We start from the raw sequence: 23,822 nt of genomic DNA, 5'->3' as shown, positions 1-23,822 counted from the left end.
TGCTATCACTGATATTACTCCTGATATCCGGTTCCCATTCTAATCCTCTATTATGTGTACGTCCACATTCTGGTCTCCATTTCCCCACTGTAAGTCAGTGGTAACTTCACTTAAATCAATTCTGGATTTACATCAGGGAAACAACTATCAGAATCTAAATGGCTCAAACTCTCCAAGCTCTTGCATGTGCCTCAAGATATTCTAGCCAAAGAGAATTACACTCCCAAAAACAGCACTGCTCTAACTTAAGCAGCTGGAATGGTCCCCTGACAAGTGTTCCGCTGGGCCAGAATCACCTGAGTTTGGTGAACTCTAGTCTTACACTTTCCTACCCATGGTCACAACCCTGGCCCACTCCTGAACACTACTTATGTGGGGGGTTAGGAAAGGGGCCATAAAGCCAGATATGATCGCTTTACAGTGCTGGGAGACTTATCTATGACAAAAACTTCTGTGGCTTCTATTGTGATTACTGGTTTATTCTGAGGTATATACATGTAACTCTGCATTCCAGGTCTAATATTAGGGTTCTTTTCAACTGTCTCAGCCTTACTTTTCAATTGCAAATAGTACGTTAATCTTCTTCTCTATTGGCCCAAGTACGTTGAAAAAATTGCGAACTACAAAACCAACTTTGTTTCTCAACTTTCTTCTGAGATGGCGGAATATTACTCATTTTACAACCAAAATGTGCTCAACTTAGTTAGAAAGTTGGTTTTGTCAGGTAAGTTTCTTTAACCAAACACAAACAAACACAGAGATCAGAAACAGAGGAGAAAAGGAAAGGAAAAAAAGAACAGATGCTTCTTTGGCAGTCTGGTAGGAGTTAGCTGGCAACCCTTGTCAGCTGCAGGTGAAGGAGCAGGATCTTATAATTTTACTATAAGAATAGAGGTACAAGTGTATGTCTTGATTTCATTTTACCAGCCACCCTTTTTGAATAGCAGAAAGGAATGACCCTCTGGGACATTGGTAGGAATGCATCTGACAGACTGCCAGTGTCTGTACTGATGTTACAGCAAGGACAGACCAGAACAATCCTTATGACTGATTATGGTCACCCTTTTGTTTTAGGATAAGTTATAATGTCTACTATATGTACTACAAATTAGACACTCTAGTTAAATATAGATTTCTTTGTTTTAAGGTTTAGTAAGTAAAAAGACAGGATCTTGTACTATGTCTATGTTAAGGAGATCCAAAATAAACTGATACTGTTTGTATTCTCAAAGGTCTCTGTAAAAAGACTGTTTGTGCGAATGAGGAATGTATACATCAGGAAAAGATAAGGTGTGAAGGCCATTGTTATAGCCAGATGGTCAAGGAAAAAGGAGTAAAGAGACTTAAAGACACCAGAAAATCATCAATGCACATCCATAATGAAGGAAGGGCAAATTGATGACCCTGAGCTGAAGGCTGGCACAGCCAAAGACAGGACAATCGATTAAATCAGAACCAGGACAGGATAACCCTCTCGGAGGTGAATTGGAATGTTTACATCAGAAGATAACACCAATTAAGTAGTAACCTGTCACAGACTGACACAGCAAAATCCATAGACTTCAACAGAGAAAAGGAACTATAAGAATAGGGTGCTTTGCCATGGGATTTTAGGTTCGTCTTGCCACTACTCCAGGAGCATCGGATCACAACCAACAAAGCCCAGCTCCCCTCTGCGACCATTCTGGCTGGCCACTAGATTGATCCAGACTGGTAACTATAAAAAACATCAACTGGCAGGACTGTGTGCATGATGTGTATGTGTGTGTAGCTGAAAAGCATAGGCTAACTGTTGTATTTTCAATAAATATGGTGTTTTTGCCTTCTCTCTTATAAAAGATCCCGTGTGCTTTGTATAGCATAACACAGGCTGGAGTGGTGGCTTTTCCCCCCAAGTAGCCAGGATCTCTAAACCAACTAATATCAGATTGGAAAGGCTGATTCAGAGGTGTAGTCACACTGCTAGATAAAATTTCTCTCTCTCGCTCTCTCTCAATGGTAGGAACTCACAGAGACAGTGTCTGAGAAACAGACAAAACCAAATCTTGGACTGTACATTGATAAAACCCAAAAAACATGCTGGCTTGACATTGAATAGGCTTGATATTTATAATATGGATCAGAAAATAAAGACAAGCAAAAAAGGACAGACACAAAACACAACCCAATAAAAGTAAAAACATAGATGAAATAAGCCCTTGCCCACTTTTGGGTTGTTCTGGGTTTTATGCTACACATTCCATGGAAAGCATCAAAATTATTTACAGCAGCTTGACTAGCATTTCCAATAATCCTTGTAGTCCAAACAATCTTAAATCAGATTAAGAAAACCTTGAACAAACTCAAAATATGTGTGCCTTAGCAGCCCTTCAACATAACAACAAATGTCCATTTCTTGAAGCAAAGTTCAAACAATGTTCCAGCATGAACTGGGGTCTTCACAGCATGATTGGGTAAATGATTTTTAAGCTTTTCCTCAAAGTTTAGGAGAATAATGCATAGTTCATCGGTCTTAAATCTGTTACAGTAGCTCTATGGGAGGTAGGCTAATTTGGTTGATCCCGTTGTAATGATGACACTTATCAGATTAATAATGGGAACTGGCAAGCCAAAGGACATGCACTAGCTAAAGATAGACCAGCTGGTAGCTGAACTCCCCAAAGAGTTGCAGCTACCAGGCTCCTCATCTGCCTATCCCTACAAAACAGATACCTGCACTTCAGTGAGCAGTACAATTACAATACCAACTCCCTCTACAGTTCCACAGTCAGCAAATCATCAACCATTAGCTGGCAAATGGAAGTCAGATCAGAGTAAGCACTGAGGAGAGTAAGAATGTGGCCGTTGAAAGGAAGGACATAAATGAGCATACTCGCCACTGTTTTCCACACAGACACATAGCTTACCACTACCGGTGTACACCACAGTCCACTAACCACAACCCTAACTCTGCCCCCACAGGGATAACATCCCTTTCCAGTAACTCTTACTCCATCCAATACACCAAAGTATTCCCCAACCCTTCCTTCTAATCAGTGGTAATAGAACTATGCCCTGTATCATTGACTGACCCTTTTCATTATTTTTTTTCTGGCAGTTTTCTCCGTTACCCTAATTCTCCTTTGTTTGGGGGCAAAAAGGAGAGGGAAAGGCAGCTATTTTTGTTACTATGACAAGTAACTTCTTTTGATGCCTGAACAAATGCTTGTAAGTTAGACACTTTTTATACAGTAGTCCAAAACTGAAATTTACAGGTCCTACATTTCATTTAGATGGCATTTTTTTCATTTATGTTTATATTGTCAGCAGAAGCACTGAATGTCACAAATGGTCATCAGCACTAACATTGTAGCTTGATTTTTAAAGGCAGATACTATAATTATAATTATATTATAGTGTACAAGCAAAGGTAATCAGCTTCATGGTTCAGACCATTTACCTTCAGAGTCAGTAATAACAACCCTACTTCCTATCCACGGAATCACAAGATTGGCTAGTTGTATTATGGCCAGTGAAAGAGAATGCCTTTCCACATTTTTATTATGCTTTAACAAATACATGAGGGAAGGAGCAGAAATGTTTAAGAAATCAAACCAGCTGGAAAGCAATGCAATAAATGTAATCATGTAAATGTATTACTTATTTATAAATAAAACCTGAAGTATCTAAAACCTTCACTTGCTAGAGCTTAAGTGATAGAAATTTACAAAAGGATTTTTGTCCTCTTCACATACACTCAGAGTGTAAACATTCATAGGCACCACTCCTGCAAACACATACCCACATGCTTAACTTTAAAGTCCTGACTAGTCTCATTGAACTTAATGGGACTGAAGTCCTTAATGTTAAACATGCCTATAACTGTTTGCAGGATTAAGTGACAACCCAAGATAACCAGGAAAAACAAAAACCCAAACAAACAGAAAAAGCTGTTTGGACAAGACAAAACCGTCCAAGGGTCAAACACAATTGTGCTGGAAATCCTAAAGCTATTTTAAAGTAGTCAGGAAAGATGAGGGCCTATTTAGGAACATAGGATTTGCCAGACTGGCTCAGCCCCATAGTGCAGCAACTTGCTCAGTATCTTGTCTCCAACAATGGCCTTGGGAAAAGCTGTAAAAACCCCACAATAGGAAGATGTGTGATAATCTGCCCACGGGAGAGTCTCACCCCTAGGAGGTAGCGGCTGGATTAAGGCCCGAAGCATGACGTTAGTTGTCCCTTCCTACAGCAGGGAGCGGGAGGCTGCAGACGCCTGGTGAAAGTATCAGTCAGACTAAAGCCGGGGGGAGGGTGGCTCCAGTGAGGCGCGCTCCTAGCGGCGTGCTGCACACACTGCCGCCGCCGGGACAGGAGGAGGCGGAGCCGCCGGAGCCCGGAAAGTGAAAGGGAAACTAGACCCCCGGGTGCTGGCGCGGCGAGCAGCCCCGAGCTCCATGAAGCTGCTGGGGCTCTGGCTCTTGTGCCGCCTGCTCGCCGGCGGGGGCGGCTCCTCCCCGCGCCCCGCGGGGACCCAGCCAGAGGGGAGCAGTGGCGGCCGCACGGAGTTGCCCGGTTTCCGGAACCTCACCCGGGCTCGCTGGGGCGGCGGGGATGGGCGGGAGGAGGCCGCCCTGCGGGTAGGTACCGACTGCTCCTGCGCTCCCCCGGGGGCGCTAAGGAAGGGGGTTAGGTCGGCTTCTGCCTCTCCGGCCGCAGGCCCGCCCCGTCTCTGCCGGCAGCTCCCCGTCCTGCACCCTGCCACCCCCGGCGCCTCCCTGCCTGCAACCCAGCCACCCTGCCCGTGTACCTCCCCAGAGCCAGCCGCCCTGCCCTGCCCGGGGCCTCCCACCCACTGCCTCTGCGTGGCAGAACGGGTCAGGAAGAGGGCCCACTATGTGCCACCCACCCACACGTGGCTGGCAGCTCTTCCCCCATACTCGCCATCAACCCTTCCTGCCGGCCGGCCAGCCCCCTTTGCCTCCATACCCACCACCAATCCTGCCCGCTGCACAGCCTCCACACCTGCCATCCATGATCCACCCCTCCTGCCGGCCTGCCAGCCGACTGCCCAGCCTCCACTCCGGTCACCCGCCCCTCTGGCTGGCCGCTAACCCTCCACACCTGCCTGCCAGCCACCACGTCTCCATAGCTGCTACTCCTCGGCCTGCCACTCAGCCTCCACACCTGCCAGGCACTCCTGCCACCCAGTCACCCATCCCTCCAGCCTGCCAGCCACCCAGTCTCCATAGTACCCCCCAGCCTGCCACTCAGCCTCCATAGGTGCCACCTAGATCTCTTGCCTGCCAATCACTCAGCCTCCATACTCACCACCCACCCTGCCTTTTGGCTGCTCAGCCTCCATACACGCCACCCAGCCCTCCTGCCTGCTGCTCAGCCTCCATATCTGCCACCTACTGCCCTCTCCCCACCTCAGCTCCCAAAGCTGTCCCTTTGCATGGTCATAAACTGCTGCTAAAACATTCCCCCACCATCGTGGCCATTCTTGATCCTATAGCTGACAGGAAGCAGTATATGTAAATTTCAATCAGTGTTGTGTGGTGGGGGGATTATGTAGTATGTGGTGAAATGGGAACAAGTCTTATGTGTCTCACACATCTTTTAAAGGTAATATGGAAAAGGAGGGAATTGTGGTTTTTTGCTTTTAGATGTATTAAAGAAAGAATTAAGATTTGTTTTTAAATTGATGCCTGAATTTTCACATTAAATATATGCCTTATTCTGCACTGTCTTGCACCTTGTGTAATGATTTACAAAGGTGTTAAGTGGGTGTGAAATATCAGCAAATCAGAATGGTTATGGCTTCTGCATTCTTTGCACGGATATAAATAGATAACACAAGGGAAAACATAGTGGAGAATCAGACCTATCTTGTCTTGTCTACCTTGTTTTTCCCCCAGGAATTTTATGGATGACTGAGAATGAGTGGAACTGTAACATTGCAAGTGACAAGTGATTACAAATGGATCAATTCACGAAGAAAAGGATATTTAGTCAGAGGATTGAAAACACTTTGGGCCTCATTCACCACTGTGTACTAAAGTTTGCATTGACATTTTAAAGAAAATGAAAACTGAAATCTTCTTTCAAAATAAGAGTAGAGGCATAGCAATGGATTTCCTGGGCCACAAAACCTGGCTCTGTTTGGAGGAAAGATTTCCCCAAACTACTATCTGTACTTTTCATTTCCCCCATAAGGTGTCAGCCTTGATCTTACAAAAAACCCTGAGTTTGCCCAGTTCTCTGTCAGATGATGATGGTGGCGTTTTTGGTGGTTGGATGTGTAAGTGGGAGTGGGCAGGGGAGAGATGAGGAATTGATGGGATAAGTTAGAAGAAGCATGCATCCGATGAAGTGAGCTGTAGCTCACAAAAGCTTATTTTCAAATATATTTGTTAGTCTCTAAGGTGCCACAAGTACTCCTTTGCTTTTTGCGGATACAGACTAACACGGCTGCTACTCTGAAACCTCTTAGGAGAGAGAGAGAGAGAGTGAGTGTGTTTGTGTGTATGAGAGAGAGATACAATCAGTACATAAAATGTGTTAGAAACAAGAAAAAAATTACAACTTCAAAAACAATTGCCCATCATAATATTGGAAAATGCATTTCCAATAGCCCATAGCTGAATTGAGCCAAATCATATATAGAGTATAATATCTAAACTCCAAACAAAGGCATACAACCACTAAACATAAACAAAACAAAGAACATCAGCAACCCCAGTACCAGATAACTTACATCTTCTGTTTTCCAGAATGGCCATATTTGCTTGACCCAAAATAAAGTTTGCAAAGTATTCTAAATATCTATTTGTGAACCTATACTTAGAGAGAGGGAAGGGGTAGTGGAAGAAGAGAAAAATTATATATGGGAGGAGAGAATAAAAGAGAAAGTGGTATGTGATATAGAGAAAGGAAAAAAAGATGTAAGGATTTTAGGTAGAGAGAAGGAAAAGAAGAAATGAGACACCAAAGACAGCAGAGGAAAAGATATACTGTGCTCTATAGAGAAAAGAAAAGGTAAAGTGAAGCCAAGAATGGAAAGAAACTACAACAAAAGTAAGAGACAGTTTAAAACACAGAAAGTTGATAGAGAATGTTACAACTAAATACAACACATAATAAAGATGACACAAAGTTTTTGTCCCTAAATTCTGCAAGCACTTGTGGTTTCATATTAGCCCTTGGTTAATATGCTTAGTACTCAGACATGTAGATGTTGGGTAAACGCTACAAGCCCTGCAAAGATGGTTAAATTTCTTAAATGAATAGAAATTCAGGAATTTGTAATTTTCTTTTCTAGGAAAGTATTAAAAGAATTAGGCGTTTGAATTCTTTATCATCAGGTGACAACATGACTGCTTTTTATGGAATAAATCAGTTTTCTCACTTGTTTCCTGAAGATTTTAAAGGTAAAGAACTAACATACTGCTAATCTCATATTTTTATTATTTTGCTCTGTAATTCTTGCCCTCCCCTCTTCTTGTCATATTAACAAACAGTTAACTATATTTAGAACTGATTAAAGTCTCTGTAAGTATTTCTGAATGCTACAGCAGTGCTCGCTTGGGTTCGCAAGGTTGGATTGCCACAGAACTTGAACCTGATTCAGAAACCAAACTGTTGTCTGTTTCTTTCTGTTGGTGTTAAGAAGGTCCTTTAGCTACAGCCATCAAGTTGAAAGGCTGATCTGTTACACACGAAGTATTAAAAGAAGTGTGCTGAACCGCTTTTATGCTGTGTGAGAAAACATCTAGGTGTTCTCAAAGATTGACTGAAAATACTTCTGCATTGTGATGGTCCTTAAGGAAACACACACGTTTGCTATATATGTTGGTCTAGCTGTGTTAAATCATTTTTAGGCTTTGTAGGACTGACTTTCCAATTCAGTGCCTGATCCAAAGTTCACTGAAGTAAAGGGAAAGACTACCACTGACATCAGTGGGCTTTGGATCTGACCACACTGGTGACACAATGGAATTGCCAATCCGTGAAAGAGGTTTGGATGAAAGGTCCATTGCCAACCCACCAAACCTCTGTCAAGCACCACCACACAAATAAAACTATACTTCAAGTGGAGAGTCATAGAGTATGGTTTTATGTACAGACATACAAAGAAGCAATTTTACAAAATCTGATACAAAAAAGTAAAATTAACGCCCATGACTTTTTAAAAAATCAGTCTTCTTTTGCCCTAAATCTTAAACTTTCTTGACTGTTATCTGTTTATAGCACAGTAATAAGGCCTAGCTCTTCTGCAGTACTTTTAATCATTAGCTGTCCTTATCCCCATTTTTCAGGTGGGGAAACTGAGGCACAGAGCGGCAAGGTGATTTGTCAAATGTCACCCAGCAGGCCAGTGGCGCAGCCGGGAATAGAACCCACATCTCCTGAGTCCCAGTCCACTAAGCCTGGATAAATGTGTGGCTTAGGTGGCTATTGCCTATTGCATTCATAAATGTATATGTTATACACTTTTGGGGTTAAATCCTTCCCCTTTGAAGCTTTTCTTCATCACTTTATGGAACTGAAAACTGTGCATCATCTAAACTGGAAAAAACTTTGCCTGCCACAGCTGTACTTGTTTGCAATTAGATATCTGTGATGGCCAAAATATTGGTGGGTTTATTTATTGAAATTCGTGGGCTGTTTTTCAATCCATCAGCCTTTTGGAAGGAAAAACGATAGCCTAGACTGAAATGATGAGTGAAATAGACACTGGCACAGGCTAGTAAGATCTAGAACAGATCAAAAATATTTTTGCTGAAAGATGAGGTTTCACTTGCAATGAACATTTTAACGAAATTTTTCATTTGACAGGCATTTGTTTTTCAGTGCTTATTGATTGTTTTTATTCCCTCCCTCCTTTTTCCAGTGGGTGGGGGGGAGCGAAGGGAAAAATTAAGAATGCATGGGATTTTTTCCACGAAAATGAAAAATAACAAATTTTGTGAAAAATTTAAAAGTGAAAAAATTCAGGTTGTTTTCCAAAAATCAATTTTTGTCCAATTTTTTGACCAGCTCTAATAGAACCCCCTAATAGATAGGCCCACACTCAAATTCCAGAGGTATCCCTTTTGCTAGGAATACAGTTTATTTTAAAATAGATCTAGAATATAGTAATTGTTTTGGATTACTTGAATTTTATCTTTATATATTTGAAAAGAATTTAAAATGCTGTATGGTACTCAAAACTAAAGCTCACAAACAGATTTTAATAACTTTCCAGTGTTCTTTCTGTAATGTTACACAAACTATTACAGCTTAAAAATTGTTTGTATGTCTGTGTTTAGCTATTTATTTAAGAAGCACACCTTACAGAGTTCCCAGATACACAGAAGTGCTGAAGAGAAAGGAAACACTGTTACCAACAAAGTTTGACTGGAGGGACAAGAATGTTGTCACCCAAGTGAGAAATCAGCAAACAGTAAGCTCTGGATTTTCTTTTCTTCCTAACATTCAGTATTTTATTGTTGCACATATTATGGACTAGGATTAATAAATGTCTCCTACCTGGACTGCTCCTGGTGGCATGCTCAGGCTTGAAAAGGAGTTCTACATGGCATATGATACATTTCAGCGTACATCATTGTCTGATTAATTTGTAGAGTGGCATTCACTGGAGGAAGGCTTAATCTAAGGGTCCCGTTCAAATTCAGATTATAGAGATTATATTTTGCCTACCTAAAACTCACACGTAGTCTCTGTTTGTTTGCTGTACACTAATGTTGCTGTGCTCTGCTAAAAAATCAGTTTATTCGTCCTCAGAAATGGCTGCATTTCAATGGTGGATGTTATCATTTTTATGTACTCTATTTTAGGATCCTTCTAGATGAAAGGCACTGTTAAGCTTAAAATTTCATTTAAAAGGGCATTATGATCACAGAGATGAGAAGGGGATATACAGATATATAAATGACAGGGATCATTTCCCAAAACAATGACAATGAATATCTGGAGCTGCCTTAATTGTATTAAATAATGTGACTACCATGTATCTATATACTGGAGCTAATTGGAAATTTTCTGTCTAATGGTTTTTCATAGAAAAATGTGTCTTCTGCAAAACCAAAATTTTCTGTGGAGAAAATGTTAATGTTGCCAACATTTTTTATTTTCCTTTGAGAAAATCTAAACAAAATATTTTATTTCAAGTTGGTCACCCTAAATCAAAACATGACCAGGGAGTCCATCCCACAAAGAGCAGTTGGGTCATGAGGTACCCTAACCCTGACATGCTCCTGTAGCTCAGATGGACACAGCTCAGTGATGAACTCAGTTAAAATGAAATGTTTTGATTTGCTGTGAAAAACTGAAATTAAATGTTTTTGATTTGGGAGTGTTGGAATATTTTGTTTCAATAAAAAGTATCAAAACAAAACACTTAAATGCTTCTAAATCCAAATTTTTCAGAACTCTCTGTTCTCTGAAAAAGTCAATATTTTGACTTTTGTCCCAAATTGGGATGGAAATTCTGATTTTGAGATCAGTTCTACTATACACTTTATGTATTACTGACTCAAGAGCAGTTCTTTGAATGCAGTGCTGACATGCAACAGGAAAGCCTCTTGAGATTTAAACAGTTTGTTTTCACAAGTGCATGGGAGGGCTTGTCTGAAAAAAATAACAACATAAACCCAATAAATGTCTAAATTCATTAAAAAGAAGAAATCCAACTGATATAAAAGTATTGAAAAAGGTATGTAAAAGGTCCTGCTTTGAGCAGGGCGTTGGACTAGATGACCTCCTGAGGTCCCTCCCAACCCAGATATTCTATGATTGATAAGAAAAAGCTCTAATTAGCTAGATTTTACAGCATAATGAAGTTTCTTGGAATATATAAAGGACTTCTAAACTCCTTTGATTATAGGCAACAAACATTACTTTTTAATGTATGATCAGAACAAAAATACCTTGATATAGTATATGGTTTGCTTGTGTACTGATTTTTAAATTACACCAGTATAAGGAAAGGAATTATTCCCATATACATTATAATTGAGTACCTTTACCTGTGTAGAGGTCAGTTAAAATGTCTACAAGCTATAGAGTTATATAATAGTATACACTTGATACATCTATGGTTTTTAAATCTCCAGTCTAAAACTATTTGCACCCCCAGACTTACATGCTCAAGCCTTTGTATTTTTCTAAACAGAATGAGACAAATTTACTACCCAGCCTTGTTATTCGTTTCTATTAGTAGCTCAAAAGCGAGAGGCTATTGCTATGTTAACTAGTTAACTATAGCTAAACAGAAAAGGAGTACTTGTGGCACCTTAGAGACTAACCAATTTATTTGAGCATGAGCTTTCGTGAGCTACAGCTCACTTCATCGGATGCATACCGTGGAAACTGCAGCAGACTTTATATATACACAGAGAATATGAGCTTATAAGCTATTACCAGCAGGACAGTGGGGTGGGAGGAGGTATTGTTTCATATTCTCTGTGTATATATAAAGTCTGCTGCAGTTTCCACGGTATGCATCTGATGAAGTGAGCTGTAGCTCACGAAAGCTCATGCTCAAATAAATTGGTTAGTCTCTAAGGGGCCACAAGTACTCCTTTTCTTTTTGCGAATACAGACTAACACGGCTGTTACTCTGAAACCTATAGCTAAACAGACTCTCTGCTAGGAATTCCCTCAGTGTGGGGAAGTCTCCAAGGGATGTAGAATTCAATTCCAGTGCCTCCCTTTCCACAAACCCTACAGGTAGTCTGTTGGGAGCAGGCAGGGACATATCAGTGGCAGGCAGAAGGGTAGCCATAGCAAAGTTGGTTCCAGCTATCTCAACCTAGTTACAGTAGCCTGCTGAAGCAAACACTAGACTCCTCTAACCTGCACCGAAGACCAGGAGGAGAATCAGGGAGTCATTATTCATTCTCTGATGCCCCTCGTTCACTGTTGCATTAACTGTAACTTGTATAAAGCTGAGAACCTGGCCCAGTATTATTCTCTTTTGACTCTTCATAGTATAATAGTCCCTCTGGGTATGTCTGCACTGCAATAAAACACCCGTAGCTGACCCAGGTCAGCTGACTCAGGCTCTTGGGTCTTGGGCTGCGGAACTATAAAACTGCAGTATAGATGTCCAGGCTTGGGCTGGAGTGTGGGCTCTGGGAACCCATGCTTGGGGAAGGTCTCGCAGCCCAGGCTCCAGTCCAAGCCTGGACATCTGCTCTACAATTTTAGAGCCCCCAAGCCCCGTGAGCCTAAGTCAGCTGATCTGGACCAGCAATGCGTGTTTTATTGTGATGCAGACATACCCTAAATCATGCTCCTCCAATCATTTATGCCTTGTGCCTCACCCTTTATGTGTTGTCGTTTCATTCTTTCACCTAATTGTTGCTTTTCAAAATATAAATTAGACATATCAACTTTCTGTAGCAAGCATTATTTAAACATAACTGTTGAAAATAGACTAGATATATCCTTATTAATTACATCATGTTAATTTTAAAAAATTCCATCTAGTTCTAAACAAAACAAAATTATTTGGTAAAAAAAAAAGTTCCAGTATAAAAAAAGAGTCAAAACCCAGATTAGGAGAATATTATTCACAGGACAGAGAGTGGTTTAGGGTCTGTATACAGAAGAGATCATGTTAGTGTTAGTAAGGATAAATTGGAGAGGAGTATAGAAAGAGTTCTTAGAACAGGAAATTAGGAATGCTAAATCATGGAGGAGTACAGAAGAAAATTCATTGTTCTGTAAGAAATAGTAAAAAGGCTAAGTTTAATTTTAAAACATGATACTGGATACAAGAAGACACTGTTTACTGTGATTTTTGTCTGATGCTGCAATAATTAAAACAATAAGAAGAAACATACTCTATTTAAGCTACTTCCTTTTCTTTTTTTGTTTTGTTTAGCAGTTATAGGCAGAAAACTGTTCAGTGACAAATATTGGATTTTTTCCCCCCCAGTGTGGAGGCTGCTGGGCTTTCAGCATTGTGGGTGGAATAGAATCTGCCTATGCAATCAAAGGGAATAATCTGGAAGAACTCAGTGTACAACAGGTCATTGACTGTTCATACAACAATTACGGCTGCCATGGTGGCTCTACTGTTGGTGCTCTCAGCTGGCTGAATCAGGTCTGAGTCTTTTCATAAATCTTAAACTGTTCCTTAGAGATTTCCATACTAATATATTTTATAAAAAAAAAACAGCAGATAGCACAAAATGTGTATGGATTACAACATGTCTAAGTTATTGGGACCTAGTTAGTTCCACATGGAATCCAGAGTACCCAAAGTTTGAACTGTGTATAAGTTGGAAGATTTAAATTCATTGCTTATGAATGCAACAGATCAGCCCTCAGGGATCCACTATGAGCAAAACAGCATCTGGAATTCAACAGCATCTTAATTTCAATTCACCATGAATTTTAGGGTCTGATTTTCAGTGGTGTTAAGAACCTAAGCTCCCATTCAGACAAACAGAAGGGGCAGGCACTCCATGCCACTGTAAAATAAGCCATTTATTTAACTGTCATAATATGGATTTACATGCCAAAGTATTCTATTTAAAGAGCTCTCCCTTCCTGAGGAATAAGGTGGATGTGAGTCAGGATAGTAACAACTCCAGATGACAAATTTAATTTTTTGTTATATGGGGTGCACATCCCCATTCTTGCAGGACTCCTTGCATGGCAGCTCAGGAAGCTGAAATGGATAGAAACATTGCTGCATAGGTCCTCTTCCCTCCACCAAAGGCATACAAGGCATACAGAGGGTGTTTCATTAGCCAGTAGATGGAAGTAGCCTGTGTAGAAGGTTCACAGCTGCACTGTGGCTGGAGAAGAAGGATTCCTCTCTGAGTTCTCCCCTGCCAGCCCAGCCCCAGCTGTTCAGATGCTGGCTTGAGGTTTTGGCCATATAAGATGAATTGTTTGTGAATACAATATTTTACAGAGGTACTCATGAGGTGTCAGTGGTTCTTAAAACTTCTGTAGGGGGTTAGTGTGCATGAATGCACAGGCTCCACACCACTTGGAATTCTGCAATGCCAGGAGATTACTCAAGAGACCAGCTTTTATACCCTCTTTAGCACCAAACATTCATTAATATATCTTCTTGCAGACACAAGTAAAATTGGTGAAAGATTCTGAATACACGTTTAAAGCTCAAACTGGACTGTGCCATTATTTCCAGCCCTCTGATTTTGGAGTTTCAATCACAGATTATGCTGCGTATGACTTCAGGTAACCACTATTGATTCTTTTTATTTGCTGTACCTTTTCCCTGTGTCCATGGGCTATGAAGTGAAGCCAGAGCCTTCACTGCATTGGGAAGCCAAAGGTTATTTTTACTTATGGCATTAGTCAGTCATGCAGGTATATGTTAATCTTGCCGCCGTACATAAAATCTTACTCATTTGGGCATTTGTGGTCCAGATCCTTTAAATCGCAGTAAGAGTAAAATGCAGTTGTTGTAGCCATGTCGGTTCCAGGATATTAGAGAGACAAGGTGGGTGAGGTAATATGTGTTACTGGACCAACTTCTGTTGGTGAGAGAGACAAGCTTTTGAGTAACACAGAGCTCTTTTCAGGTCTGGATCATAGTAAAAATAATTTTCAGCTCCTAAAAAGTCAAAGTGCACTCTCTCTTTGGTTTCAATTTTATGCAAGTACTTTTTGAATGTTAAGTCACCTATGCCTCATGAACAACGGATCCTAGTGCTAAGTATCAGAGGGGTAACCGTGTTAGTCTGGACCTGTAAAAGCGGCAAAGAGTCCTGTGGCACCTTATAGACTAACAGACATATTGGAGCATAAGCTTTCGTGGGTGAATACCCACTTCGTCGGATGCATGTTGATTCTAGTGCTGTCATCAAACTTCACGGAAAAAAAAAATCAGCAAGCATTTGATTACTTCAGTCCATATATATTTGCATTCCTTTCCACTGCAAACATCCCTCACTTTCCAGCCTGTGACTTGAGCAAACACTGCTATTGACTGAAATTGGTAAAGACAACTTGTTTTCTTTTTAATTTTGCACTAGGTTGACTTTCTAATTTTTTTCAATTATTGTCAGTAGAATACAATTTGCTTTCAGAAACACCATATGAAAAATCATTCCAGTAGCAGGAGGATGACAATCAGACACAAACAGGTAAAAATAAAAAACAAGGAGTCCTTGTGGCACCTTAGAGACTAACAAAGTGATAGGGGCATAAGCTTTTGTGCTCAAATAAATTTGTTAGTCTCTAAGGTGCCACAAGGACTCCTCGTTGCTTTTGGTGATACAGACTAACATGGCTACCACTCTGAAAGCTAAAAATAAGTAATTCTGTAGCTTTATTGTTGAATAATTTTGGTAATAACCAAACTAATCATACTTAGAGTGGCTGAGAATATTTCAGGGCCATTGCATAACTCCAGTAAAAAAAGAATTGTGAGAGGGTCTTAATCACTTGATTTAACTGCTTGTGTTCTGAGAGCAATACATTTAAAATAACTACAGAAAAGTGTAAGTGGACAAACTAATTTAGAAATTCCCATTAATGATTGACTAGTGATGTTACCCAACACATTCGTTGTACAGCATACCTTTTTTCACTAAAATATTTAGTTTTATATTTCATTAGAATTGCAGTTTTGTTAGCTAAAATGTAATATTTAATACATATTCTAATACAGCTTTGGTGACCAATTGTCCAAAGCCTACACTTTGGGGGAAAAGCTGTTATCTGGGTATACCGCAAGAAGGACAGGAGACTTGTTGTGGGTTTTAATCAGGCTGCAACTTTATTATATAGATGTCTGGGACTACCCGGAAGATAAAGTGTACAATGCAGGCAAATCCATGCTTGTTCAAATCAATTCTCTGTGTCTTCCACCAGCCCCCATTTGTTTCCGTCCAGGTCCCCCAGCCGACCTATGGCTTGGACCTTACCACCCACCACCCTCGTAAGAGGGTTAAGAAGGGCTATGAGAATGGGGTGGGGGGTTGGCTCCCAGCTGTACCAGTCATAGGAGTCCTCAACCCCCTCCCACATTCTGTTCCATTATCCAGTACCTCCCTTTAAGTCCTTTACCAGGCTATTTATCTGGTCACTGGCTGCCCTCCCTATGGAATACCTGCATTGAACATCTGCCCAACCTTACAGAATAAGTTCTGACATATGCCCTACCACCTTTTCTTCTCACCAGAAAACATCCTCCCTGACACCCGTTGTGGGGAAGGTGAAAAAACTACACTCTATCGAAGCCAATTGTAGTGGTTTGAGGAAAAATTCCTTCCAAGCCCCCCTTTAAAAGGGGCAACTAGTGTAAAGCCCAGAGCCAGCCCAGCCTGCCATTCGCCTCCACTATGGAAGGGAATCATAGAATCATAGAATATCAGGGTTGGAAGGGACCTCAGGAGGTCATCTAGTCCAACCCCCTGCTCAAAAGCAGGACCCATCCCCAATTAAATCATCCCAGCCAGGGCTTTGTCAAGCCTGACCTTAAAAACTTCTAAGGAAGGAGATTCCACCACCTCCCTAGGCAACGCATTCCAGTGTTTCACCACCCTCCTAGTGAAAAAGTTTTTCCTAATATCCAACCTAAACCTCCCCCACTGCAACTTGAGACCATTACTCCTTGTCCTGTCCTCTTCCACCACTGAGAATAGTCTAGAACCATCCTCTCTGGAACTACCTCTCACGTAGTTGAAAGCAGCTGTCAAATCCCCCCTCATTCTTCTCTTCCGCAGACTAAACAATCCCAGTTCCCTCAGCCTCTCCCATAAGTTATGTGTTCCAGACCCCTAATCATTTTTGTTGCCCTTTGCTGGACTCTCTCCAATTTATCCACATCCTTCTTGTAGTGTGGGGCCCAAAACTGGACACAGTACTCCAGATGAGGCCTCACCAATGTCGAATAGAGGGGGACGATCACGTCCCTCGATCTGCTCGCTATGCCCCTACTTATACATCCCAAAATGCCATTGGCCTTCTTGGCAACAAGGGCACACTGCTGACTCATATCCAGCTTCTCGTCCACTGTCACCCCTAGGTCCTTTTCCGCAGAACTGCTGCCTAGCCATTCGGTCCCTAGTCTGTAGTTGGGAGGATGGGCGCTGGCTTCCTTGCTGCGTGGAGCAAAGAGACTGTCCCCACCCGGGTTTCGTACCTTTATACACATTCCGGGCCGGGGGGCGGGATGTGAGTCACTGCTACAAAGCACCTTTTTTACAGCAGTTTCTGACCTCCTTCCTTCCCCTGCCCCCCCCCGCAAAAAAAAAACCCCACAGAGCTGCCCTTCCTTGGGTTTGCCCCACTTTAGTTGTGGTGTAGTCACTTTGAGCTTCAAAAAATGTATTAAAGACTCATTAAAGTTTTCTTCGTAGTGTATTAACATATTTTATGGATTGTCAAAAGCCATTCTAAGTGAGGAGGAGGAGAGTCACAGTTACACAGTACCTACTGTTCCCCTACAATTGTACCCAAAATCTACTTAATTATCATTTCTTTAATACAAACAAATTCTTTGCTTTGTATCACCTACTTTATCCTGTTTTCATCTTGACATGTAAACCTGTGATATTTAACTTTGACAGGAAACAGCTTGGTTATTTGAATATTAAATTGGACAGAATCAGCTGAGTGACATGGAGTTGTTTTGACACATTAAAGTCTAACAGTTTTGAATTATGACTCTTCTCTTTTTCATAGTGGCCAGGAAGATGAAATGTTAAAGAAGCTTGTTAACTGTGGACCTTTGGCAGTGACAGTAGATGCAGTTAGCTGGCAGGATTATCTGGGTGGGATCATACAGTATCACTGCTCCAGTGGAAAAGCAAATCATGCTGTTCTTATCACTGGTTTTGATAGAACAGGTAAAATTTCATTAGTTAGAGTCACAAAACTGTGGCTTTTATATTTATTCTGCTTCACTGAATAATTTTATCTTTTATAAAAAAAAAAGGTGGTTAGAAATTAGTATATTTAAGCTATCTATCTTAAAACAAAAATAGTTAAACGTTGAGCCCATATAGGCTCTGTACTTGCAATGTGATCCATGCAGACGGACCCCCTCCCGCACCCCCTCCTGCACCCTTGCAGAGTCCCACTGACAACATAGCAATAAGAATACAGGTTAGCATAAATTTTGTCAGTCTAGTATATAATGTAAGTATAGTGTTTCAACATTAGTTCCTCAAGAATGAGGCTATGCTATACCAGCAGCAGTATGACATCTGCTTGTTGGCTATACTGTTAATAGTAGATTCCACTACCCTTACATCCAGTCACCATGAACTGAAAAATTATAATGACTGATAAAACTCTTAATGCATTGTCTAACTTATCAGGTTTGCGAAATTTGCTATTTTCTGTAATTATTTATGAAAACGTCTCTCCTTTTACAGGTAGCATCCCTTACTGGATTGTACGCAACTCGTGGGGACACACATGGGGAATAGATGGTTATGCCCATATTAAAATAGGTAGTAACGTCTGTGGTAAGTCAAACAGTTGGTTTGAACAGTAAAGGCACATACTGGGCAATATTTTTCCATATATGTGAAAGGACCTGGAAAACACTTCAGCTAGAAGTTCAGATTGTAAAAACACAAAATCACTTTATTTATAAAAAGAGGACGAGATGAGTGCAGGTGAAAAACAACACGTAAATAAAACAAAATCTTTGCTAGTGGCACTAATTCATACATTTAAATAATTAGTTAATATTCATAAAGCTCCTTGGAAATTTAAAGCTCTAAGGCATAACAAGTTAAAGTACATGTTAGTTTAGTTAAATTACATGGGCATGGAGAACCTTATTATGCAAGGATTCAGTCCTGCAAGCAAATCTGCAACCATGTACTCTTATACCTGTGCGCAGCCCGGTGATTCTGCAGAGATTGCAGGGTTCTTGCCTGCAGGTTTTCCTTCAATAGTCCCTAAATTACCCGTCACCAGGTCTCCTGACAAAGACCATCTGCCATTTTTATTCTGAACTTTTTTAGGGTCTGATTCTGTGAGGGGATGAAGTCGCGTCAGCAGCTCACGAGATCAGACCCTTATTCCTAAATGAGGGTCTCACATCGGATTACAATAATTGGATTAGTAGTTAGTCTGACTACCTTTTATACAGGAATCCTAACAGCAACTAATGCAATGTTGGGTTTGTTAATCTGTCTCAGGTTAGGTGTGTCAGTTTTTTGGACTTACCTACCATATTTTACACATACAGGGCCTGATTCACGATTGCTCAGTACCTTGGGTAGTCAATTACAGTAGTGCAAAGTGAGTATAAAATAGTATCAGATCAGCCTGAATAACATTTTGCACCCACTTTCCGCTGATGTGATTACATAAAGATCAGGGCAACACGAATCAGGCCCTAGGACCAAGTCCCTCTTGGAAGGAAAATTGGGCCCTTATTTAGCTGTTTAAATTTGATAATATTCATTTATTATTGTATGAACTAGCTACCTGATAACACTGTTGATTTTGAGTCTTGATAACTAAAGCAAGCCAACTGTAGAGGTGGACCAAAAAAAAATCAGTAAAATTAAAGCTCACTAATTCAATAATTCTCACATTAACCCACTTGTCTCTTCATCTTTCTCAGCAAAGAAACAAAACCAAATTGCCTGTGCCCTAAATTCAACATAGAGGAGCAGTAGAAATTCTATGAATCTATTAATCTTAGTTTTTCTCTGTTCTTAATTTCTCTTTTTTGAACTAGACAGTTCTTCCTGATTTAGGACTAGATTGTGACAGGCTCTTCAATTGATGCAGAAGCTTTCCCTTCCATCTCCTACCCTCCTCATTTTGGACAAGAGCCTGTCACAGTTGCAGTCAGGTAGAATTCAGGGACTGTTCTTTGGTGCACCTTTGGGAGAAGTACAGCTACTCAAAGCGGGTTGAAATGAGTGTGAACAGGGGTGTGGACTTCTGCACCCTGGGCATCATCGGGAAGGATTGTTGGGTCACTTTTTTTCCTGGAGCTTTTGGTGGTGAAAATGTGGCATGCCCACCACTCACTACACAGGGCTGTTTAACTCACCCTATCTGTCCACTACATTTTTCCTGGAGGACATTTAGGAGCACTAATAAGAGAGTAGAAAAGGAGGGACAATTGTAGTAGGGCCCCCCAAACATCTGTAATTGGGATGAAATGGGGGTAAAATGGGAGGGCGGGGCTCCAGAAAACATGCTATACTGGGGCCACAAATTTCTCTAGATGGGCCTTGTGTAATCTGTGGAGGACCTAAAACATGGCAGCACATCTGAATGGTAAAATTTTACCAGCAGTTTTTCCAGTCCTTAGGGGAAAAGGGAAAGGATTTTGAGTCTTAGGCTAGGAAAACTACAGCTCACATTTAAACATCCAGTTGTGCTAACACTTTGTAAGTTCACCAGAGTTGCATTAAGAAAAGAACCGAAGATCTCTAATGTTAAAATAAAGGAGAACTCTTTTATTTTATTTGGGGAGGTGAGATCTGTAGCTGTTTTCATACAATATAAAGGAGTAAAAGGGAAAACAATTTAGTTTTGTTTCCTTTTTCTTTGTATTTCACCTATCCTGGCTCATGAAGTAGGACTTTTGGGGGTTAAGTTTCAGTTGGTTATTTGAGACAGCAAGTTTAGTTTGAAATAAATGCGTTCTTAATACTTATTCAACATCTAGTTTGTGTTTTACTTCTTCTAGGTATAGCAGACACCGTGTCATCTGTGTTTGTTTGACACCGACTGGCCGAACAAAAACGCACGCTGCTAGTAGTCATTTGGCAGATACCAGGATTCTGTAAATTTACACTTCTTCAATATGAAGATATTTTACTTCAAAATTTTAAAAAATGATTTTTGTATGAGGGGTTGGTCTGCTGGGCATTACAGACATGGCACATCCAGAATTCAGGAAGATGCTTCAGCTTCCAGAGTCTGTGCCCCTAAATCTGAGTGGGGCTGCACAGACAACTCTGCAGAATACCATACACTTAACCCTCTGTTCTGAGAAAGAAAGAAAGATGAAACAAGGGTCACACTGTGGTGGTCAGTTTGGAAGTTTGAACTTTACACAACGCCTATTGAAATATTTGAAATGGGAACCCTAGATGGAAGGCATGGAGCAGTGGAAGTTTCTCGGTCCCAAATAATACCCACTGACAAATCTTGGCAGTGAGTCCTAGAATGTCACTAATATCACAATTGGTTCAGAATGAAATGGAACAAGGGAAGAAATGACAGGAGATGATGTTGTTTGCTGGAGGTTTTCAATCCAGAAATCTAGCAGTATGACAGGGTGCAGTCTGAAGGCACTTTAATATGAGGCGAAGCATGATATGTCTATCCATTTCCTCCTCTTTTATTTTCAAAAACCTTGTGTGAAATGACAATTCTTTATCACTCCTGTACTTTCTGAAGTGCCTGAATTGGCTTTTCTTGTAACTTTGTTTGACAGCAGGTGCTGTTTGCACCAGCATGGACTTTCTCTCTTTCTTCTGCTTTCTCTGCCTCTCCTCTTACGGGCCACTCTGCATTATATACCTAAACAAGCAGGTTGCAACCACATTATAATCTCTCCTAACAGCTCATTTGTATTATGAAGGCTAAAAGAAGCAGGGGGAAGGAAAGAGAGCATACCACACAGTGATGGAACCATCAAAATGTATATATGCCTTCTTGTGTAACCATGCAACTTCATCTCTGCTCACCCTCTCCCTTTGAGTGTCTTTGACCCTCACCTCTCATGTCTTATTAAATCTAGTTTTTTATGCTCCTCAAGGCAGGACATTTTGGGGGGGAGTGCCAGGGCATTTTGGAGAATTCAGAATGGATTAATAGTTCTTGTAGTCCCATGTACTTGATTACCTATTAGTTCAGAGAGCACTTAGCCAATTAGGGGTACTGCAATAACCAACCTGAGATACAAAAGCATATCTGCTGTACCCTCTCTTTGCATGTAAGGTTGCGGATGGGCCATTTCATTCTTTAAAAAGTGTTGGAGTAGCACCTGCTTCAATCTCCTCTCTCTACCTCCATTAATTACACTTCTGCCAAAGCAAAAGGGGAAGTCAGACTATGATTGTCATAGCTCAAATATGCCTATAATTCACTAAGTTTGTGTTTTACATATTAATATCTGTCTTCTAACAGTCTATCCTCTTCCAGGGCTAATCATCAGTTGTTGCTAATTATTAGCAGGAGAATGAAGAACGGCTACTGAGATACCTCATTTTCTCTCTGTATTTCCCCAACCAGTACCTTTAACTGGCTTATCGCAGAGATCATCCCACTAGCCACAGATTGCTGGATTCATTTCTGTACAAGACCCATTTATCTCTGCCCTTCTCCCGTGTGTTGGTCAGAGGAAATCTCTGAAACGTGATTATAAAGGCATTGAACTTTTTGATCTGCAGAATATAAGAGTAGAAAGCAATGTCATTTCTGAATTTTAAAGCATTCCAGTATCATATATTTATTTAGTAACTTTTGTGAATTTTTGTTTTTCTTGTCTGTGGTAGTTTGTTTTTGCTGTGCAGAAATAATTGTGAATCAATAGTTAATTTTTTATAAAAACAGATTTGTAACTTTTAGTTGAATTGTGAAGAGATTTTTACAAATATTTTGCACTATGTTCACTTTGAACAGGTTTGCTAATTACAATGTTGAATATGTGTTTTAACAATATTCTTTCTAAATAAAGAATTTTGAACATTCACTTATATCCTATTCTTATATTCGAAATATGCTAAAGGGATAAGAAAAGCATAATGAAGTTCCAGTAATGGCTGCTGTTTCTGTTTACTTACAGTTTTGCTAACTCTCCCCAGTTTATCCTGTGTCTCACAATATTTGCTGTTTGTGTTAGTGCTATGCTCCATTTGTCATTCTGGCTTAGCAAAGAAAAGGTTAAGGAGTGACTTGACTACAGTCTATAAGTATCTACTTTACTTATAAGAGGAACAAATATTTAATAATTGGCTGTTCAACCTAGCAGAGAAAGGTATCACATGATCCAATGGCTAGACGTTGAAGCTAGGCAAATTCTGACAGGAAATAAGGCATATTTTTTTAACAATGAGTAATTATTCATTAAAACTACTTACCGAGGGTCGTGGTGGATTATCTCTCTCTGACCATTTTAAAATCAATATTGGATGCTTTTCTAAAAGATATGCTCTCGGAATTATTTTGGGGACGTTCTATGGCCTGTGTTACCCAGGAGGTAAGCCTAGATAATCATAATGATCAATTGTGGCCTTAGAATCTATGGATCAGATCTTGGATTATCAAAATATAGGAGGGAAAATTCCTGAGTGCAAAAGTACTGTTCCTTTAAGTTGTCTTGCTGGTAACTTGTTCTGCTAGCAAAATTGAGTTGGTAGCAATGCACGTATTTAGGCTAGCAAGAGGGAGGTTGCAACTTCACTTTTGTAAACCAGTGAGGTAAGGCCACTCAGTGGAGATACCAAAAAGGGTTCTAACTACAGGCAGTTACTATGGCATCCAGTTTCTGAAAGGCAGACTTTAGAAACTAAAACACAAAGGAGGCCAAGTATAATGCTTCCATTTGGAACAGTTTTCTATTTTTTCATAGAATTATAGAACCAGAGATTAGAAGGGACCGCGAGGGTCATCTAGTCTAACCCCCTGCCAAGATGCAGGATTTGTTGTGCTTTCTAATGAAGCCCCTTTGCTGTAAGAGAAGTTTTCCTTGGATATGAAAGACTGGTGAGGACAATTAAGCAGTAACATTTATTACTTATTGGAAGAATAGCATCAGTACAAGTTCTAGCTGAGGTCTGATACGAGCAATAATGATTTTTTTGTGTTTGGGTCTTACGTTTAAAAGTTGTTTCCATCTAACTGCTATTGATAGT

At 40.5% G+C, this 23,822-nt stretch overlaps 1 protein-coding gene and 1 long non-coding RNA gene across 2 annotated transcripts in view; one reads left to right on the top strand and one right to left on the bottom strand.

The window, feature by feature from the left end:
• LOC142071897 (uncharacterized) overlaps window positions 1–4,391 on the bottom strand; it is an 84,500-nt gene extending 80,109 nt beyond the window's left edge. Inside the window, exon 1 of the long non-coding RNA XR_012668110.1 lies at window positions 4,171–4,391. This is a non-coding gene — a long non-coding RNA (uncharacterized LOC142071897). The remainder of the gene's footprint in view (window positions 1–4,170) is intronic.
• CTSO (cathepsin O) lies at window positions 4,361–22,660 on the top strand. Its single transcript, XM_048847479.2, has 8 exons — window positions 4,361–4,619; window positions 7,304–7,412; window positions 9,294–9,427; window positions 12,929–13,096; window positions 14,084–14,205; window positions 17,662–17,825; window positions 18,357–18,449; window positions 20,648–22,660. Exons 1-8 carry the CDS (start codon window positions 4,437–4,439, stop codon window positions 20,680–20,682), a joined length of 1,008 nt encoding a protein of 335 aa, XP_048703436.2. The 5' UTR covers window positions 4,361–4,436; the 3' UTR covers window positions 20,683–22,660.
• The last annotated feature ends 1,162 nt before the right edge of the window (window positions 22,661–23,822 follow it).

This window comes from Caretta caretta, chromosome 4 (genome assembly GCF_965140235.1).
Source record: "Caretta caretta isolate rCarCar2 chromosome 4, rCarCar1.hap1, whole genome shotgun sequence".
NCBI classification, from domain to species: Eukaryota; Metazoa; Chordata; order Testudines; family Cheloniidae; genus Caretta; species Caretta caretta.
The sequence above is the reverse complement of the archived record's forward strand: the minus strand, read 5'-3'. Positions and strand labels throughout refer to the sequence as shown.